The 18,239-nt window shown below is 44.7% G+C and overlaps 1 protein-coding gene across 1 annotated transcript; it reads left to right on the forward strand.

Moving 5' to 3' along the window:
* Window positions 1–4: 4 nt before the first annotated feature.
* On the forward strand, window positions 5–16,639 carry OGFOD3 (2-oxoglutarate and iron-dependent oxygenase domain containing 3; the record flags this gene model as incomplete). The annotated part of the gene is made up of 7 exons (XM_010133482.1): window positions 5–146; window positions 6,409–6,484; window positions 7,405–7,447; window positions 10,078–10,142; window positions 10,711–10,767; window positions 13,005–13,158; window positions 16,516–16,639. Coding segments are annotated over 7 exons (661 nt in total), but the record flags the coding sequence as incomplete, so codon positions are not given.
* Between the last annotated feature and the right edge of the window lie 1,600 nt (window positions 16,640–18,239).

The following is an 18,239-nucleotide window of genomic DNA, read 5'->3' on the forward strand; positions in this document are numbered from 1 at the left end:
TGCTGTCGGTGGCCCCCTGAGCTGGACCTACCTGCGCGCCGAGGAGGAGGTCACGGATGTGCTAGCTCATCGCAGCGAGGACCTGCGGGACAAGTTCATTGAGATCCCCTGCTCGGAGGACTACAACAGCCACCAGAGATTCGAAGGTACTGGGATGGGGTTGTCTGCGGGAGCGTGAAGTACCTTCGCAGGGCCACACCAGGTCTGTCGAACTGGGCGCCGCAACACTCCAGCATTCCTAGCAAACAGTCTTGCAGGTATTGTTTACATCTCCAGGTGTTTGCGCTTCCTGGCCAGCCCAGAAGCTGTTGTGTCTGTGAGGTTCTTCTGTCCTCCCTGCGTAGGAATTCTCTTCTGAAACCGCTTTGCTCGGGCTGCGTGAAATAAACCTTGTGCTAAGTCTGTTTCTAGTGTCTTTTCCTACTCTGTTGATTGCTGTGTGCGTTTGTTACTGGCAAACACCGTACAGGGTGTGGAGTGGAACCGGTTTAGAATGCTGTCTGTGCTGCTGGCGTGCGGCAGTGGCACAGGCACCAGCTTCTGATACGCCTCATTTGAGATGGGTGTGTGCAGGCAGCTTTTGACGCTGCCCGCAAAGCGTTTCTGTCTTTGTGTCTTTCAGCTGAATCTGTTTTCTGCCAAACTGGTACGTATGTCCCCTGGCACTTACTTCTTTGGAGTGTTGATGATGGAGCTTCTAGAGGAATGGAAGTTTTTCACCTTCTGTGGTGAAGAGCAGTGAGAAAATGGCAGTTTGCCGGATAAGCTGCGCTGATGTTCTTTTACAGATTTGCAGAGTGTTTCTGGACGAACATTTTGAGCTGGTGCTGCTGCAGAGCAGAGCTCTGCTCTTGCTTGTTGTCAGCCTACCTGTATGTCTAGTTATGTGTTGACTGATAAGCTATTGCATCTAAAAAAATAGTATGTCGGAGTTAGTTTCTAGATAAATCATTCGTCTTATCTGGTTCGTTGTGTGGCTGATAAAACACTTGCTGGCACAAAGCTGGAGGCATTGTGGAGACTGGAAGAAGCTGCTTGGAGCTGAGGGAGGACAAGAGTGATGAAAGGACAGGAGAACCTGGCCTGTGAGGAAAGGCTGAAGGAGTTCAGGCTCCTCTCCTGGGGAAGAGAAGGCTCATCACGGTATTCCAGTGCCTAGAGGGCAGCCGTAGAGAGGATGGAAGCTCTCCCATTACAAGGAGCCATGTGGAGAAGACAAGGGGCAACAGGTACAAGTTGCACTGGGCAAGGTTTCATCTTGATGTGAGAAAATTTTTTTACGGAGGGAACGGTCAATCACTGGAACGACCTCCCCAAGGATGCAGTAGAGCCCCTATGGTTGGAGGTTTTCAAGATGTGATTGAAATGTGATATGATTGATGTGATGGTGCTTGATAATCTCAACCAGGCTCCTTTTCCTGTGAAAGGCTGGACCAGGGGATCTTTCAAGGTCCCTTTCAACATGGGCTGCTCTGTGATTCTGTGATCTCCAACGTTCTTCCGGTACTGATTCTGGTAGAAGGCGATCATCAGACTGCAGCCTGGCTGTGGAGGTCATTTCCCCTGCCCTCCGCAGGAGGCTGGTCCTGGGGCTGTTGGTTTAAAGGCTTGTAACATAAAACAAGAGCTTGTGTGGTCTGTGGTCAGGCAGCTTTTCCTCGGAGCTGCTACTGCAGCACCTCTCTTGGAGGATTCATCCCAAATGCTACTGAGGCCAAGAAAGCTGCTGTCAGGAAGCTACCAGCAAGGAGACTTCCTCGGTGGAGAGGTTCAACTGAGCATGTGAAAACACACATTCTGGTCTAACTTGTCTTAGCTGCTGTAAGGAGTTACTGGCTTTATTCAGCAGTGCCAAGGGCGGAGACAGCTGCGGCCGGTGTGGACACAGGTGTGATAGCTGTGACTGAACTGTGGCTCAGACTGTCTGCTGGCTGCTACTGGGGCTTTTGCTTATCAAGAGAAACCCCAAACCAACAAAACCTTATTTCTCCCCTCTGGTTTGCAAGAGGAATTTTCTGAGCTGAGGACTTGACGGCCTCATCAGTAGTTCTTTCTGCTGTAGGGAAGGCAGGATTGTCTGGCTGTCGCTGCCTGTGAGGAGGATTGAACGTGCTCTCTCTCCTTGCGATGTCGTGGGGAGCAAGTCCTGCAGATCTGGCTGCAGGGTGAGGTGTGACCTTCTTGGCTTTGTGTGAGAAGGCTTAATGTGGCTGGCGTCAGCCCAGGAGGCACAGAGGGGCGGCCTCTTGTGTCAGGCTGTTTTCCAGCTTACTGGTGAGATGTTTGCTTGCTGCTGCTTCTTGTGTGCTTGATTTGGGGGTTTTAGCAGGTGTTTTGACATGTGTTCCCCAGTGTTATGCTTCAGGAAGGGATCGGTGGTATTAGAAGTGTGCAGACCCTTTAAGTGGTTCATTGAAGCCGTGTCGTGATGATGATCTTCGCTGGTTTTTCCGCTGTCTCCCGCTCACTGCCCACGGGAGGGTGGTGGTGAGCTGCGCAGCCCTGCTGTCCCGGCACGGCCCAGCTCCTGCTCCGGGCTCACCCGTACCTTAGGGAGGCAGTAAACGTGGATTGTGGTTCTCCGCCAAAGGCGTTCAGTGCCGGAGCTCCAGGCACTTGGGAAACAGGTTTCTGTCACTCAGTAGCTTTTCCTTCTCTGCCTTTACTCTGGGTGACACCCTCAGCTGCCGGCTCTGTCGGGAGGAGGCACATTCCTCTCGTCACTTGGTGTCTGCTCAGCGGTGAGGTTTCCGCAGCTAAGATGAGCTTTTTATTTATGCACCTGTCCCTGCTTCAAACCGAACTAGTGCCACGGAGCATTTAGCTTGCTTCACAGGACAGGGCAGCTGGTGCCGCAGAGCAGGGGGTTTATCGGCACACACTCCCTGCTGGTAACCAGGCTTCACGCAGAAATAAAATGTGTTATTCTTCAGAGGCCAAGCGCTTCACCTATTGCATTTGCAGGAGACAGGGCATTCTGTGAGCACAGTCTCATCCGTGTTCTGAACTCTGCCGCCAGATCGTGGCTGTTTCTGCTGTCCTGAGACACGGTTAACTACTTCAAACAACCGTGGCTACTCGTGTGTCTGAAACTCCTGCGTAGCTGCTTCTGTGTGTCGACACGCTGTGTCAGTGTACAAAGCACCCGTGACCGCTGCCCAGGAGACAGCTATAAGATGCTTTTCCAGAGACTACATCAAGACTGGAAGACAAAGCCGGAGTTTAGGCATGTGTACCCCAGGTTACCTTGGCTTTCTGTGCACTTGAATAAGAGCAGGAGCCACAGGGAGTGCTTGTGGTCTTGCATATTTTGGTGTGTTCCTCCTTTACCTTGATCAAAAAAATACAGCTCTTAAGATCCAAAGCCGAGCACCTCGTTAGACGAGTGAATGATTTTGTGTCTGCTAGGCGCACATTTGTGGAAGCTGCTGGGTGCTTGGTAAGACCAAAGTGAATTTCTCCGGAGCGCGGATTCTCCAAGAGTGCTGTAACGCTTCTGTGCACAGTGGTCTCTTAGAGAGAGATGACACATTTCTTAATGCTAAAATTGTTTTCAAACAGCCTGTTCTGATTTTTTCCTTAGCGTTCATCCAGTGTTTGTGTCTTACTGTTGGTACCTGACTCCCTTTATGCTGGACTATCTTTTCTTGTTTTTCTTCTCAGTTTGGAAAAGCTGCTGCTGTTGCCTTCAGACCACTTCCTGCTTCCAGTTCTTCATCTGGGACCTCAGACAGCTGGAAATAGAACTGCAGAGTCTCTTCTGAAATGAGAAGTCTTTGCTAGTGTCCTTGTTGTAGAATGTCATATGAGGACATTCTATCTAGACAGGTTTTTCCTGGAGTATTGGAATTATCCTTTGAATTTATACTTTTCTACCTCTTCTCTCCTTGAACATCCTCTCTTAAGACTTTTTCTTTGCCTTTCAAACATTAAAGAGACCTTTTAAACAGCAGAAGGAAAGTAATTCCTCTTTTCCTGTCCCTATTAGCCAAGTGAGCTTCCTTGTTTTTCTGTGCGCAGCTTTCTCTGAATTCCTTAATCTCATTTTTCTAGCAGCCTGTTAATTCAGCCTTTTCTAATCTCAGGATGGGTTTTTTGTTTGTTTGTTTTTTTTTCTTGTGGGACTATAAAAAAAGTGTGTTGTCAATATCCAAACTTGTGTTTTCATAATGTTATTGACATCTTCATGCCCAACAGGACATTGGATGCAGTGTGGAGTATATGTGACGTGATTTGATGATTATTGTTCTGCAAATCTTTGAACGGATCTTATGGTTACTAATAAAATGTTTGGTAAGGCTTTTGCAGTTCTGGGAACCCAAACTGGTTCCTCTTTGGCTGGTTTTTTTTACATCATCTGAGTTTAGGATTGGTGCTGGAAGCCGTTACTGCCCCCGCCATCTGTCTCACTCCTTGGGTGAGTATTTGCTAGCCCGGAGGCAGAGATGTCTCATCCCTGTCAGCTGGCTTCGGAGATGCTCTTCAGCCTGGCATCCAAAAGTGAATAACTGACGATAATCTGCCACTGTTGGGTGTGTGATGGAGCCTTTGAGGAACAGATCTTAAAACGGGTGTGTCTTTGTTAGGGGAGACAAGAAACAGTTTGCAGCATTTGCTGGCTGCTACCTGTTGCTTTTCAGAACCACTGGGCCGGGTGCTCCAAAGGAACACAGCATTTCCAGTGCTGGCTTTTTGCCGCAAGATCTGCGGTGTTTAACTTGCACGTTGTTGGTTTCAGGTCTGAGGTTGTGGAAATTCTGGCATTCCTCAAAAAACCGTGCCTAGCCTTTCTGGTTGCAGGGGATATTCACAATGTGCCTGAAACGCAGCACAGAAGCTTCCTCTCCCCACTCCCTCTCCTCCCAAATTTGTGACTTAGAACAACTTTCTGCCTGTAAGGCCCTTGTGGGTTTTTGTTGGTTTGAATTCTGTACTTTTGGGGCCAGTGCCCTATTGCAAAGTGTTGTTCCTTAATATGCAAAGCACCTTCGGGTTGCTGCCAGAACGTTCTAATCTTTGGTTTGGTGTATTTTTCGTGTCGAGGCACTATGGTTGCTGGTGAATGGCAGGTTTTGATTCTACTCAGTACTTTAGCTCTGAGGAGAGAGTCAAGAGGAGAACAGTGAGCTGGTTTCTGGTTCTTGTTCGTTCTTCTCACAGTGCTGGTTTCTCTGCTGGTGTTGATGAATGGATGCTTAAGACTAATCTCCAGCATTATCTCTGCTGGTTTCCTCAAATAACTTCATGTGTGCTTCCTGGAATCTCAGTCCTCTGCTGACTTCAGTGAGTTGTAGCTGGGTAGTCAGGGAGCGCAATGAGATATCGGGGGTGTAATCCAGTGGGTCTCCAAACCTTGATCTGTGTCTAAACAGTCTGCTTGGTGTGGGTGCCTTTGACTTCAATTTAAACGTGTCAAAGAAGGGATTTTCCTCCTCCCAAGCAAGGAGCCAGGGTGTGTGATTTGGTATGTTGCTGTCAGCACTCAGCCTGCTCACCCACACATCTTCCTCGTGGCCTCTCCTTCCTGAAGAGCTGGTGTAATTGGAGGCTGTGTCGGGGAGTACCCAGTGAGATGGAGTGGGAATTCCCACAGAGCACTCCTGCTCTGGCGAAAGGTCCCTTTCTGTCTGTGGTCGCTGTTAGCTTCAGCTGCTCTGCATCAGAGCAGACCGATGCTTTTGACTCACATGGGTCAATTGGCTGATTTATTTCCAGGGGTTTTCGCCCCCTCTCTTGTGTTCTAATGAGCAAATAATCCTTGAGGAGAAAGCTTGAAGAGAAGCTTAGTTCTGCAACTGCACGTCTGTTGGCAGGTGTCAGAAATGCTCATTCCAGCCTTTCTGTGGCTTGACGTGACACGTGGATCTTCTCCACTAGTGCCAAGTGTGACATCCCAGAGTCTCTGGTGGCTCAGAGTTGATCTTATGTCTTCTTGCCTGAAGACTTCTAATTTCATATATTCCTCACCTGGAACTCTTACTGCTGGCGTTTTTCTATGAGCTTTTAAAATGTAATGTTAGATTTTTTTTTTTTTTTTAGCAATGAGTTTTAAGAGATTTTTCTATCCTACACATCTAAGCTGTGTGCTTCAAGGCACTTTTGTGCCATATCTTATATAAAAAGGTGCCCTTCAGGGTATATTTGTGTAGACACCCCATACAGAGTGGGGTTTCTTCCTTTTGACTCGTGTTTGGGGAGGGGCAAGGGTGTATGTGTGTGAACAAATATGAAATATGTTGCTTTAATTCTCCTGACTCTACGGTTACAGTTGGAATTGCTCTTCCAAATTTTAATCCCAAAGTTTATAACAAACTAATAAAAACTTGCATCAAACTTAGGGTTTCTAAGAATTATGTTCAGATTAATAGGCACAGTACTTTGTTTTTAAAGGCGCTCTTTGTGTTGCAGGGTGCACTCCTAGGAAGTGTGGAAGAGGTGTGACCGATACAGTCATCACACGGGAAGAAGCTAAGAGAATCCGTAGGTAATTTTTCTTTTAGCTCTTAACTTTTACAAGCACTTAATTTATTGACAGTGTGCCAGTGTTTAAGGCATCACACAAAGCTCATTAGCTGAAGGAGGATGGGTTAAGTTGGCTTAAACAGGCTCTTTCTTTTTTTTAAAAAAAACCAACACCACCTCCCATTTTTTGCTGTAGTGGAGGCAGTTCTCTTTCATAGTCTACCTGGCTCTGTGGGCGTGAGTGATGCAGAGGGAAATGAATATAGTAAGTTTTAAAGTATTTTCACTTGCCTTTGGTTCCATTTGGCCTTTAAAAACAGAAGAAGACAGCTGAAGCCTCCTTTCAGCTGAGTCCGTTTTCCGGGTAATGATGAGCTAGGGCTGACCCTGTGGTCCTCTGTGAACACTGCCTGGTGAGTTTTAATCAAATTGTAGGGGCCACTGTCAAATTATGTGGTTCGAGAAGTTATCAGCTCTCTGAGCGAGAGCTGCACTCGCTAATCGTGTCGGAGGGGAGTGTCACCGCAGTGCTCGAAGCGACGTGCAGCTGCCGGCCACACGGTCACCTCAGGTTCAGCTGGGCTCCTGATTCCAATAGAGGTTTCCTCACTGTACAGGTTTATTTGTGCTGCCCCCAAGAATCAAGATCTGGGGGGGCGTGTGTGTGTGTGTATGTTTAGTCTTACTTAGCCAGAATGTATTTGAACTATGTTTTTGGGGGTGTTTCGGGTATTTGGGGAAGGGGGCTACAAGCTCAGAGTCCTGCAAACGAGACTTCATTTCCGTGACAGGCTGTAAGGTTCGGCTTCTATTAACTCAATCGAACTGTGTCTGATGCATCAAATACCAACGTACTGAAGAGTTACGTGTTGTAAACAGTGACGCTAAAGGACAAAATAACCAGACTTCAGTTCTCATCCGAGTTTATTGTTTTGCTCGCAGAATCGCAGAGAGGGGACTGTCCTTGGGAGGATCTGATGGAGGGGTGAGCTATGTCCTGTTACCTTCTACATTCTTTTACTGCCAAGGCAAGATTAGAGATGGATTTTTGGGGCTCAAATCGATGCAGAATTTCTTCCTTCTATGCAGCCTGCCAGCTGGGGAGGTTGGCCCTTTTTGCCCCGTGCTGAGGAGCGGTAGTTACTTGCATGTTCTTTTGGAATCCTTTTAGCAGTGAGAGGATGGAGAATGTGGGATTAACAATACCGAATGTCCAAAAGAATGTGTATTTGTGGTGGTGTTTTTTTTTTTTAATGGAAGTTCAATTTTCTTTCTAGAGAAGTTCTGTAAACCAGGATGTTGGGGTAGTTCTGTTAACCTCTCGGAAATAGGTGTGTGGGTACGTGCGTTTGCGGTGTTCCTGCTGTCTATAGATGAACTTTGTAGAGCTTTCAACCCAGGAACACTGATTGGATTGCGGGCTGGTCCGGGTCAGATAGCTGGACTCAAAGGAATGCTGTTGACACAGGCTTCCCCCAAGGTATTATCCTCCGTGTAGGAAATGATGCTGAAAATGTTCAACGGTCTGAAGTGGCAGAGGCCAAATAAATGTGTTTCAGTTTCTTTCTGAGGTAGCTGTTAAACAAATAGCTCTGTGGTCGTGTGTCATCGAGTCCCTGTCTGCGTTTGTCTGAAACAGCTCTGGGGAATGTTCTTTCCTTCTCAGGTTCCCTTTTCAATCTTCTTCATCAGGCTTTTCTAGGCTTTATATAGTAGCTCTGACCTTTTCAGCTATGAATACCTGCAGGTCTTGGGTGCGTCTTTTATTCAGTTAGTTATTTTGGATCTTTCCAGCTGCAGTCATTGGGAGCTTGAGAAGTGAGAAGAAACATGTGTGTTTGGAGAGCTCATTGAAAGGCAATTTGTCTTTAAATGAAACTGGTCTTTTCAGATGTGTCCTGCTGCTTTTCCTTATAATCTACTTTAGCAAGATCATAAGCATATTTTTGAAGCTACAGTGGAGCCATTTTAGTTTTTCTAGCTGTCACTTAGATTATTGTACACAACCAGAAACCAGTAAATGAAAATATTTTGCTTCTGCAGCTTGAGTAAAGCTATTACAAGAACTGCTCTTGCATGACTGTGAGATTACTCGTTTCCATAACAGTCCTCTGAAGCTTTTGGAGAACTCTGGCAAGGGGAAGTCTGAAAAGCTCATGCTATGTCTAGCTGAATATCTTGTTACTTTATTTCTTAAAAGGCTAAATAAAAAATTATTTGGGTAGGTTTATTAAAAGAAGGTTGTTCCTATCCCTTTTAAAAGGAGACTTCAGTGGAGTCCCCCTGATTCAGCTCTGAAGCTCAGAGCAATTGAGCCCTGCAGCAATTTTCTTTTGCTGAGAGATTGTCATGGGTGTCTTCCTCCAAGAGGGTCTGGAGGAGGAGGGAGAAAGCCCTTTAAGGCCAGGGGTGACCACGAAGCTGTGTTGCTAGCCTGGTGCTGCAGCTCTGACGTCTCTGGGGACGTGATTTGCTGCTGCTCGTTCACCAGCCCGTCTGCTGAAGACACAAGGTGGCTTCAGGCAGTGCTGTTCTAGGCGTGCCCAGAAACTGCTCCTGCTGGTCCGATGGGAGTTATCATTCTTTCCCAGCAGCTCGCCTAGAGCTGTTGTTACTGTTTGGGTTTGTTAGAATAATGTGAATGGTACGTGGTGCATCAAGAAATGGCAAATTCCAAGATAAGTGCCGTTGCCCGGATATTGTATGTCAGATGTCATTGCTCTGGTGCTGGTTGGGTTAATTAACTGCTGCTACTTGGTATTTCCAGGATAAAAATAAGACTATTATTAAGCAGGGTTTTTTTATTTTAAAATACGGTTTCACTGATGCAAAACAAACCAGTGTTTTGTGGACAGCGAGGGACATACAAAAGTGTACTTTATTTGATTTAGAGAAATAATTTGGAGTCCTGAGGAGCAACTTTCTCTGCTGGCAAATCCGAATACTAATCTTTTCAGCTTGGTCTGGAGCTCAGCAGAAGTATTTGGCTTGAATCAGATGAAGAAATGGATTAAATTTTCATATGTAAAAACTCTTCACTCTTTGGTTTTCTTTTACAGTGGTTTAGAAATTGAGGAAAAGAGTTTGGCTCTAGTAAGCCTTAGAATTATAATTGTCCTTTTAAACAGACTTTTATGTCCGTATTAAATATGAGAAGCATACAGGAACTCATGGTGAAGGAGAAGTTTTAATAACAAATGCTGGGCAAGATAAATATTAGTGCTGCAATTTGAGTGCTTCACAAATATTGGAAAATTAGTCATCTTTGTGTGGAAGGGAAATGCCTTCAAGAAGGGATCCAGGAACACAGCGTCTTACCCTCAGCCCGTGGAGGAAGACTGGCAGTTCTGTATGTCAGATTTAAGTCTCAGGAGGAACAGCCCTCTGCTTTTTTCATAGCATCTTAATACTTTGTGCATCTGTACAGCAAATTGAGGGAGATCTGTAGTTGTAAAGTAAGCCTTAGGGCTGTGAACCTAAATGCTAGAAACTAGTATTTTTCCTTGGAGGCTGTGAAAAGTGAGAGCCGGCTTGGGACAGTTATTAAAGGTCGTAGTTAAATAATGATAAAACCTTTTCATGCTCATTTTCCTACTTTTTTGTTTCCTCTCCCAGGCATCCATTTTGGACTTGCACTCTGGAGCTCTGTCACTGGGGAAGCATTTTGTTAATCTCTACAGGTAAAACGGGGCTGGGGCTGCTGCCTCGTGTTCTCCTCCACTTCAGTGCTCGTTGTTGGTTCACGTTTCTCGAGCCTTGTGGGGCTGGGGTTAGAAATGATGAACTGCAGAAGCTGGTTAGAGTCACCATGGTTTCCATGACCAGTTAAAGAGCTTTTGTGGCTTGAAAATTGATCTTTTGTTGAAGTGGGCTCTTTGAAAGCTACCGTTACCTTTATTCCCGAGTTGTTCTTGCACCAGTAAATAGCAGTGTTTTTTCCCAGTTTAAAGTCTAGTTTGTCGGCTATGGAAGAGATCAAGTAGTCTGAACTTTCGAAAACTTGAATCTGTGTGCTTATTTCATGACGTGGGAGGGGACTTTTTTTCACGTGTGGGGAATTCCATTACCAGTTGCTGCATCTTGATAATTTAATCTTTTGGCAGTGCTTCTGGAGCATCGTGGTTTATAGGGCTTCTTGCATTTTCACTTTCTGAGAGTGGGTAAAGCACAGATGGGGGAGAGAATGCACTTTGCTGTTACTCAGCTGATTCAGGAACTCGTCTTTTAGACTGTTCTTTAATTTTTCAGGTACTTTGGGGACAAAATTCAAGACATCCTCACTGAAGAGGATTTTGCATTGTATCGGTAACGATTTTCGATAACTGCTGAATGAACCACAAAACATAACTGTGGTTTTTGTAGAGTGCGGTTTGGGAACAGATTGTCCGTTGGATTTGGACACACAGTTGAATTTGGCTCACGGTGGTGAGATGGGGCAGCTGCTAGGGAATATCAGTATTCCACTGGAATTTTGTGCCAGTGCAGGGGGTGTTTTGGCCTGCTGGACAGGACTCTAACACTATTGTTAAATGCTTCTGTTCATATTAATGGCGGTGCCTTACCATGTCCTGTAGTGCCTTATGTCCTTAGTGAATGATTTTATGCAATTCTTGGGAGCATTTAGCTTCATTACTTTCCCTTACTTACCAAGGCCAGTTTAAAAATAACACTCTTGAGAGAAATAACTTAATGTAATTCATGTCTGAGCATTACTGATTGCAACAAAACCAAATGTGAGTAGGCATTCTGAGTCAGAGGGCTGGTTTCTAAACGGGCTCTGTCAAAATGACGTTGCTTCAGTATCAATTGTGGTTCCTAGGGCGATGCTTTAACCACCATCTGCCAAGCATATTACAGCAGTTCCTCTTGTTTCACATAATAGATGCATCTTTATCCAGAAGAGAGGCCTTTAAATCTGAATGCTTGGTTTAAGGGTTGTGGCTTCAGCAGAAAATGGTACCAGTGAAGATTTTTTTTTTTCTCCCCAAAAATCTTGCAGCTGATTAAGGCAGAGACACAGAATGAGCAGAGGGAGCAGTGCTCCCATCCTGTGTTCATTCTGCAGGTGTGGTTTCTGTTAAAGCTTTCAGCCCGTAGAAGAGCATCGCTGTGGCGGCTGCTGCTGCTGGTGGTTCTTTTCCCTGGGAGCAGCGTGGAGATGCTGACAAGGGGGCTGGAGGACTTGCGTGGTTCTGCAGAGTTTTGAGTGCTCCTGGCACTGTCCTTAAATCAGTGACAATTTTAATGTATTTCAAATTTGTTTAGTGAAAGTATTTAAAATTGTTGAAAATGGAGAAAAGTTTGATGCAGAAAAGGTGTAGAACTAACTACTAATGTAATGCCACGCACAGCTTGAACTGTGTGCACTCAGAGGAGCTGGTTTGTGTGCTGCTTTTGAAGCACTGAGGAAGAAAAGGAAGACCAAGACAATAGCTAAGAATGTGTTAAAAGTAAGAGAAAACAATATAAATATTTTAAGCATAGGGATTACATCTGAAAAGAAACCCCAGTGTTTTCATTTATTCTCATCGTGTTATTGCATTCTTTGCTGGTTTTTGAATTTCCGCAGTTAAATACAGCTGTATGTGTTGCTGGTGGGATTTGCTAGCACTATTCCTCGTTAATCACAAATCTCTTCTCTTTTGAAGTGCCGCTGGCTGAGCTAAGCTGGCTGTTCTAGATGGCTCTGTTCTAGCCCAGCATGCAGCAATACCTGTCCTGAGGGATGGATGCTGCTCTGTAAGCGGTTCTGTATAGTAACCCAGGTGTGATTATTAGTCTTCTATCTTCAAAATCTTAAAAAATCCTGATTTTTTTTTTTTTTTTTTTTTTTTCCCGTCTCTCAAGCACAGGACTAGCCAAGGTAGAAATGGTTTGTTCAAAATGTTAAAAAAACCTTCTTTTTTTTTTTTTTTTTTTTTCCCGTCTCTCAAGCACAGGACTAGCCAAGGTAGAAATGGTTTGCTGGAATCTTTGCAAATAGTTGGGAAAGACACCTTGCATTCATTTCTGAAGAAAATATGGTTATGCTACCAATACCTAGTTTCATGACGCCTGAGATCTTCACTGGTTAGTTTAAAGTTAGCGTAAGAAGAGTTGAAGGTGCTTCAGAGGCAACTCTTCATGAATATGCAACTTCCTAGTTACCTGCTTTGGATTAAAAATATATAATTGAAATTTTAGTATTTTCAGTAGTTAATAAGCAGTGAGATATGCATGGAAATTTTGTGGAAAACAGACTGTTTACACTAAGGAATTTTAAAACCTAGGCCACAGGAGACAAATACTTTCTTTTTCTTGATGTTCTGAGAATTAAACAAAACACAAACCCTAAACCGAAACACAAGAGGGATGTCTCTTTTTTGATGTAGTAGATCTCCTTTATTTAAGGCCAAATGAGAGTATGGGTGTATGTTCCCCATGATTTACTAGCTGAGGAAGAGGTTTAGCTCTGAAGGAGCAGTAACAGTGAATGAAGAAGAGTGTAGGAGCAGGAGAGAGGTGTGGCACTTAGCTGCTGTGTGGTGTCGTGATCTTTGCAGTGATGTGAGACAGAGAATTCAACAAAGGATTGCTCAGGCGTTTGGTATCAGCTCTGCCTCCATGTACCTGACTAAGCCAACATTCTTCTCAAGAATAAACAACACAGAAGCCAAGACAACTCACGATGAATACTGGCACCCACACGTTGACAAGGTAAGCAGGAGGCTGAGATGGGCTGCAAACGTTTCCTGTTATTATTAGATCACTTTGAAGTCATTTTGCATTAAACAATCAGTCAAACATGTTTGAAAACTGGTGCTTGAAAAAATCCTTTGGGGATTGAACTGAATGGAAGGGTGAGTTTTAGAAACATGGGCCAATACATTCCTTTTTCTGTAATTTAATTCTGCTAGAATTAATACGTTGTGCGAACGACTACTCAGGAATCTCTGTCAGAAACCCTGAGTAAATTGACCTGCCCCTACAAAGTGTTTTAGTTTCCTCAAGCCTGCTTTTGCAGTTAGGGTGTCACTATTCCAGCCAGGTCTAGCAGGAGCTGGTTCCAAGTGGTCACTCGGTCACTGTTAGTTGATCTGAGCCTTTTGATAAATGCTAGAAATGGGGTTTGTAAGAAATCCATCCCATGTTGCACTTCTTTCCAAGGGACACCAAATCAGCTAGTGATTCTGCTTGTGTGAGGGCAAGAATTGCTGGGTTCAGAGAATGAAATTTGACTTCTAGAAAGGAAGAGAAAGCACTGCATGTCAGTAGCTGGTGACTGTATTCTCCACTTTTTTCTTTTAGAATATCAGACTCTTGGATTTGTTCCTATAGGAAGACTTGTGCTTGCACTAGCGTTAGGCTTGCTGATGTTCTCTTTACTCTTTGCTGCATGCATCTTGCGTTGGTAAATGAGTGAGGTGGTGGGATACCTTACAACTGTTTCCATTGAAATCTCTCCTATCAAACAAATTATTTTGTCATATAGAAGCAAATCTGTTTCCATGAAGAGAGTTTGTGGCCTTCATAGAGGCTGCTTCTCTGTTACGGCATCCTGACGGTGCCTGCACGTGGTGGGCAGCAGGTGGCATGTTTGGTTGGTTTTATCCGCCTGCTTGTCCATGGTTTGTTGATCTTGCAGGCTGTCTGTTCAGGGAGCAGATACACCAGCTCACTGGCTTTGTTCATAACAGTGTAGAACTTGCCCCTTGTCCCCTCCCACCCCCCCCAAATAGCATACCTCCTGTAAAACACAGAAGTGTGACTTACGCTAAATTCCAAGGTATTTTCTGAGAGAAATATTGTTTGGGTGTCACTGGGAGTTGAACCTGTAGCTTGTCTGTGGCAGCAGCTGACTCCTGCAGTAAGCTGGGGAAAGCTAAAGCATTCCGACCATCGAAGTGTCCAGGCTGTGCAGGGCACTGAATTCAGCCAGAAGGTCGGTAGGTCAGAAGATATTCCAGAGGAGGCTAAATAGGACAGACAAGTTGTGTCGCTTCACAGGTTGACTGCAGTGCAGTCAGTTTGTGTTATTTTAATTTCTCCAGCAAACTAAGTTTCACTTACCACTTCCAGACTGCAGTTGAAAGCAAGGGAAAAAAAAATGCATGGCTGTTGATCCGAGGTAGGAAATACTTCCCAGATAAGAGCAGCAGTATTCTTACGTGGCCTGCAAGACGAGGGTGAGTACTAGGGAGCTGAAGAAAGATCAGTAAAACAGTATGTCAAATCTTTTGATAGTTTGTTGAATGCTTTTGTGTTGGCATTATTTATGCTTCCCCCTTGGAACGGAACAAATCACTTCAGTATTTCTGCATAATTGGTGAAGGTTGCTCCTAGAAGACTTCAGGACTTTTTTTTTTCCCAACCTTTCTCCAGAAAAAAGCCTTTGAAAAATGGGTCTGCCACTGTTGGTTCAGAGGTGTAGGATTCTTGGAGCATAAGAATATCCCTCTTGCCTTTTCCCCTGTATTGTTGAGTCTATTGCAATTACATTTCTCAATCTAAATATCCCTGGTCTGGAAGGTTTTAACTGTACAGTGGAGCAGCACAGATCTATTGTGGCTGTGTGAGACTTTGTTTCTCTCCCTAAAATTTATTTGGTTTCTAGTTACATAGGAACGGAAACCCTGAAGTCACCCAAATGACTCATTTAATCTTGTTGAATTTATAAGTGTCTAAATCAAATAGAGAATGTTGGCTTAAGATGTGGAGTTTCATCTTGGATGAAATTTGTTTCGAACTGAGTCTTTCAAATGGCTGATTTATAACGGAATTGCTGTCGTGTGCTCAGCTCCCGCAGCAGTATAGGCTCATAACATTCTCTAACAGAAGGGAAGTGGGACTTGAAGATTTCAGCAGTCCTCTGCCTGGGCAAGGGTCCTGCCATCCTTCACAGAATTGTCGGGCTTCACCATAAGACCAGTTTTGGTTTGTTTTGCTTGAATTCTTCTATTGGAGCTATTTTTTGTTTTCTTCTTCTCCCAGTTCCACCTCCTCCCATCCCCGTGTATTTACAGGCAGCAGTCATATTCCTTCTCAGCCTTTCTTTCTCTAAGGTGAACAAGCCAAACCTTCTAGTCTCCCACGATATGCTCTTCATCTCCCCAACCGTTCTAGCAGCCCTCTCTCCTCTGTCTGTTGAGGCTGTCACTGATAGCAACTGTTACCTGTTCTAGCAGACTTCACACTCTTCTTCCCCTCGTGTTGTTGGAACTTAATGAAATACATCAAAAGATCTTACTTCTGTCTTAGGATGGCATCATCCTTGAAATCCAAGGAAGTTTATTCTTGTGTCTGTCTGCTCAAACCTGTTACCTCAGCTCACCTACAGCCCTTTGTAATTCAGACATTTTTCAGTTTGGGCACTTTGGTGTCTTGTGTTGTCTGCGAAGCACATACTACCGATGGACAGAACAGTGGAAGTAGCTGTCAGGGCTGCACAAAGAGATAAGGAAAGGCTGACAGGAGCAGAGCAGTTTTGACCCTTTACTCTGAGATGCCACGCTAGACCTGTGCTGCTGGGAAGTGAATAGATGTTTGTGTTTTCTGCAGTGGAAAGCAGAGGATGCTGTTCGCCACGTCTGCCTCGGGAACTGCAGGGCTGTTGCATAGTGCTGCAACTGCATAGTTACGTGTAAACACGCGTCCCTCGGACGCCGGGCTGCCACGCTGCAGAATGTGGCTGGCTAATTCTGACAATGAGTTGTAATTCTAATAATAACCTTTAAAGAAGTATCATACAAACATAATTAGGAGCATCTTCCATTAAATATTAGCCGTGTTTGCCTTGTTTGGGTAAAGGTGCTCAAAAAGAGCCACTAACTGTGCGAAGTGTCAGGCTGAAGGGAAATGCCTGCATTTTTCTGGTTGAGTTGTTGATAAGGAGCTATAGAAATTTGACTTGCTGCTTATCACCCGGTTTTGGTGACTGCTTTCAGAGACCCCCTTTATTAAATACATGGAAAGAGTAAAATTGGGAAAACCCATCAGATCCATCTACGGACTTATTTGTGCTCTGCGGAGGTGAGTAGAATCTGGTAACGTCTGGAAATGTTGCCTTCCTCCTAGGTAACTTACGGCTCTTTTGACTACACTTCTCTGCTCTATCTCTCGGACTACACTGAAGACTTTGGTGGTGGACGGTTTTTCTTTATGGATGCAGGTTCCAACAAGACGATAGAGCCGCGAGCAGGTGAGAGTCTTGGCTTGCCTGCGCTAAGGCAGGACAAATTGTGCCATTCATTAACTGGGAGGGCTGGCGGATGTAGTGGCACTTTTAGCGTCAGCAGTAACTGGGATAATGTAGCATTTTGCCTTCAGATTGACCAAGAAAAAGTAAAGATTAAAGAAGGTTTAAATGTGGCCACAGGCTGTCAGTTACACCAAAAAAAAAAAAAAGCCTTTCCTTTAAGGCTGGTTTAATACTATTTTAATAAGTGGATCATTTGAAACCAGAATTACTTAGAATTACTTTGGGGCAGGATGCCTTGGCAGAAAGAGCTCAGATGTGTGAGCACTGCGCTTACAGCAGTGTAACCTGTCGTAATGCAAGACCAGTCACTGTTCTGCAGAAAAAAGTCAAGGACAGCTTTACGTTCCTGCTGTGCTCTGCCTTGCTTCCAAGAGAGCGAAGATGGAACTGTACTCATTTGAAGAGAGCCTCAGTGTCTGCCTGCTGGCAGGCGATACCCTAAGCAGAACTGACTTCTGGCCATGGCTGCCTGCAAATGCGGCTGGGTCCGGTGCTGCTTGGCTTCTGGATCACAGCGATCAGCTCACCAGCAGCAGTGCTGGTTTAGATAAACTCTGAGATCATCTGCCTTCTGGGTTTGCTATCAGCAATTGTATATTTGATTATTTTGGCTTATGCGGTTGGAAATAAACCTTAAACTGAGAGTATAATGTCTTACAAAATGCGTCTTTTGAAAGGGAACACGTTAAATTATTTCATTTCTAGATGTGAATCAAAGTTTAATGTGTTTTTGTAACTGTAGAAATCACAGCTGAATCCTAGGTAGCTGGGAGGACAGCCGTCTGCCTGCACAGTACCAGGGCACTCAGACGGGTTGCTGCATGCAACGTGCCCCTGATTTAATTTCATAAAGTCTGCAACTGTGAAATTGCTTCCATTCAGCCCCATCTAGTTAATCTTCAGGCTCTGCTCTTCGTGTCATTTTTAGGGAGGAAGGGGGAGCAGATGCAGTACCGAATTTTTTTTTTTTAGATTTGACAGCACCTGGTTTTGCCCATTCCCTTTCCCAGCCTGTTAGTGCGAGTGCCACAGACCTGGTTAAACACACCTTTTAAAACAAAATGGTGCAAAGCAGGCAGGGAACGGCCTTTTTTGAAAGCTCAAATGTGCTACATGTGCATAACAGAAAATAAAGTTTAATGCCAGTAACACCTTTCTAACGCGCTCCCTTGTCCAGACACAGTTGTCAGGGGTCCCGTGATGGTGGTGCCGCTGTTGGTGCAATCTAAATAACAACTAACATCCTGTGAGCAAAGGAGAAAAGCTTTAGAGGTGAAGCACAATGTGAAGGCAATTGCACTTGGTTTTCTCTCGATAAAATACAGCTTGTGCAGAATGCAAACCACCCGCGGGTGTTTTCTGTTGCTGGTACAAGCTGATAGATTTTTCACGTTCAGAATGTTCCTTTGCGGTGTTTTTTCTCTCCTTCCCTCCTTGTGTTTGTTTTGGTTTATGCTGCTTTTGATCCTTTGTGCTTCTCTTGTCTCTCCAACCCAACTTTTAAAATCCATGTGTTGGTAATCTTTTACGCTCCTCATTG

The sequence above is a fragment of the Buceros rhinoceros genome, unplaced genomic scaffold (assembly GCF_000710305.1).
Source record: "Buceros rhinoceros silvestris isolate BGI_N320 unplaced genomic scaffold, ASM71030v1 scaffold29103, whole genome shotgun sequence".
In the NCBI taxonomy this organism is placed as follows: domain Eukaryota; kingdom Metazoa; phylum Chordata; class Aves; order Bucerotiformes; family Bucerotidae; genus Buceros; species Buceros rhinoceros.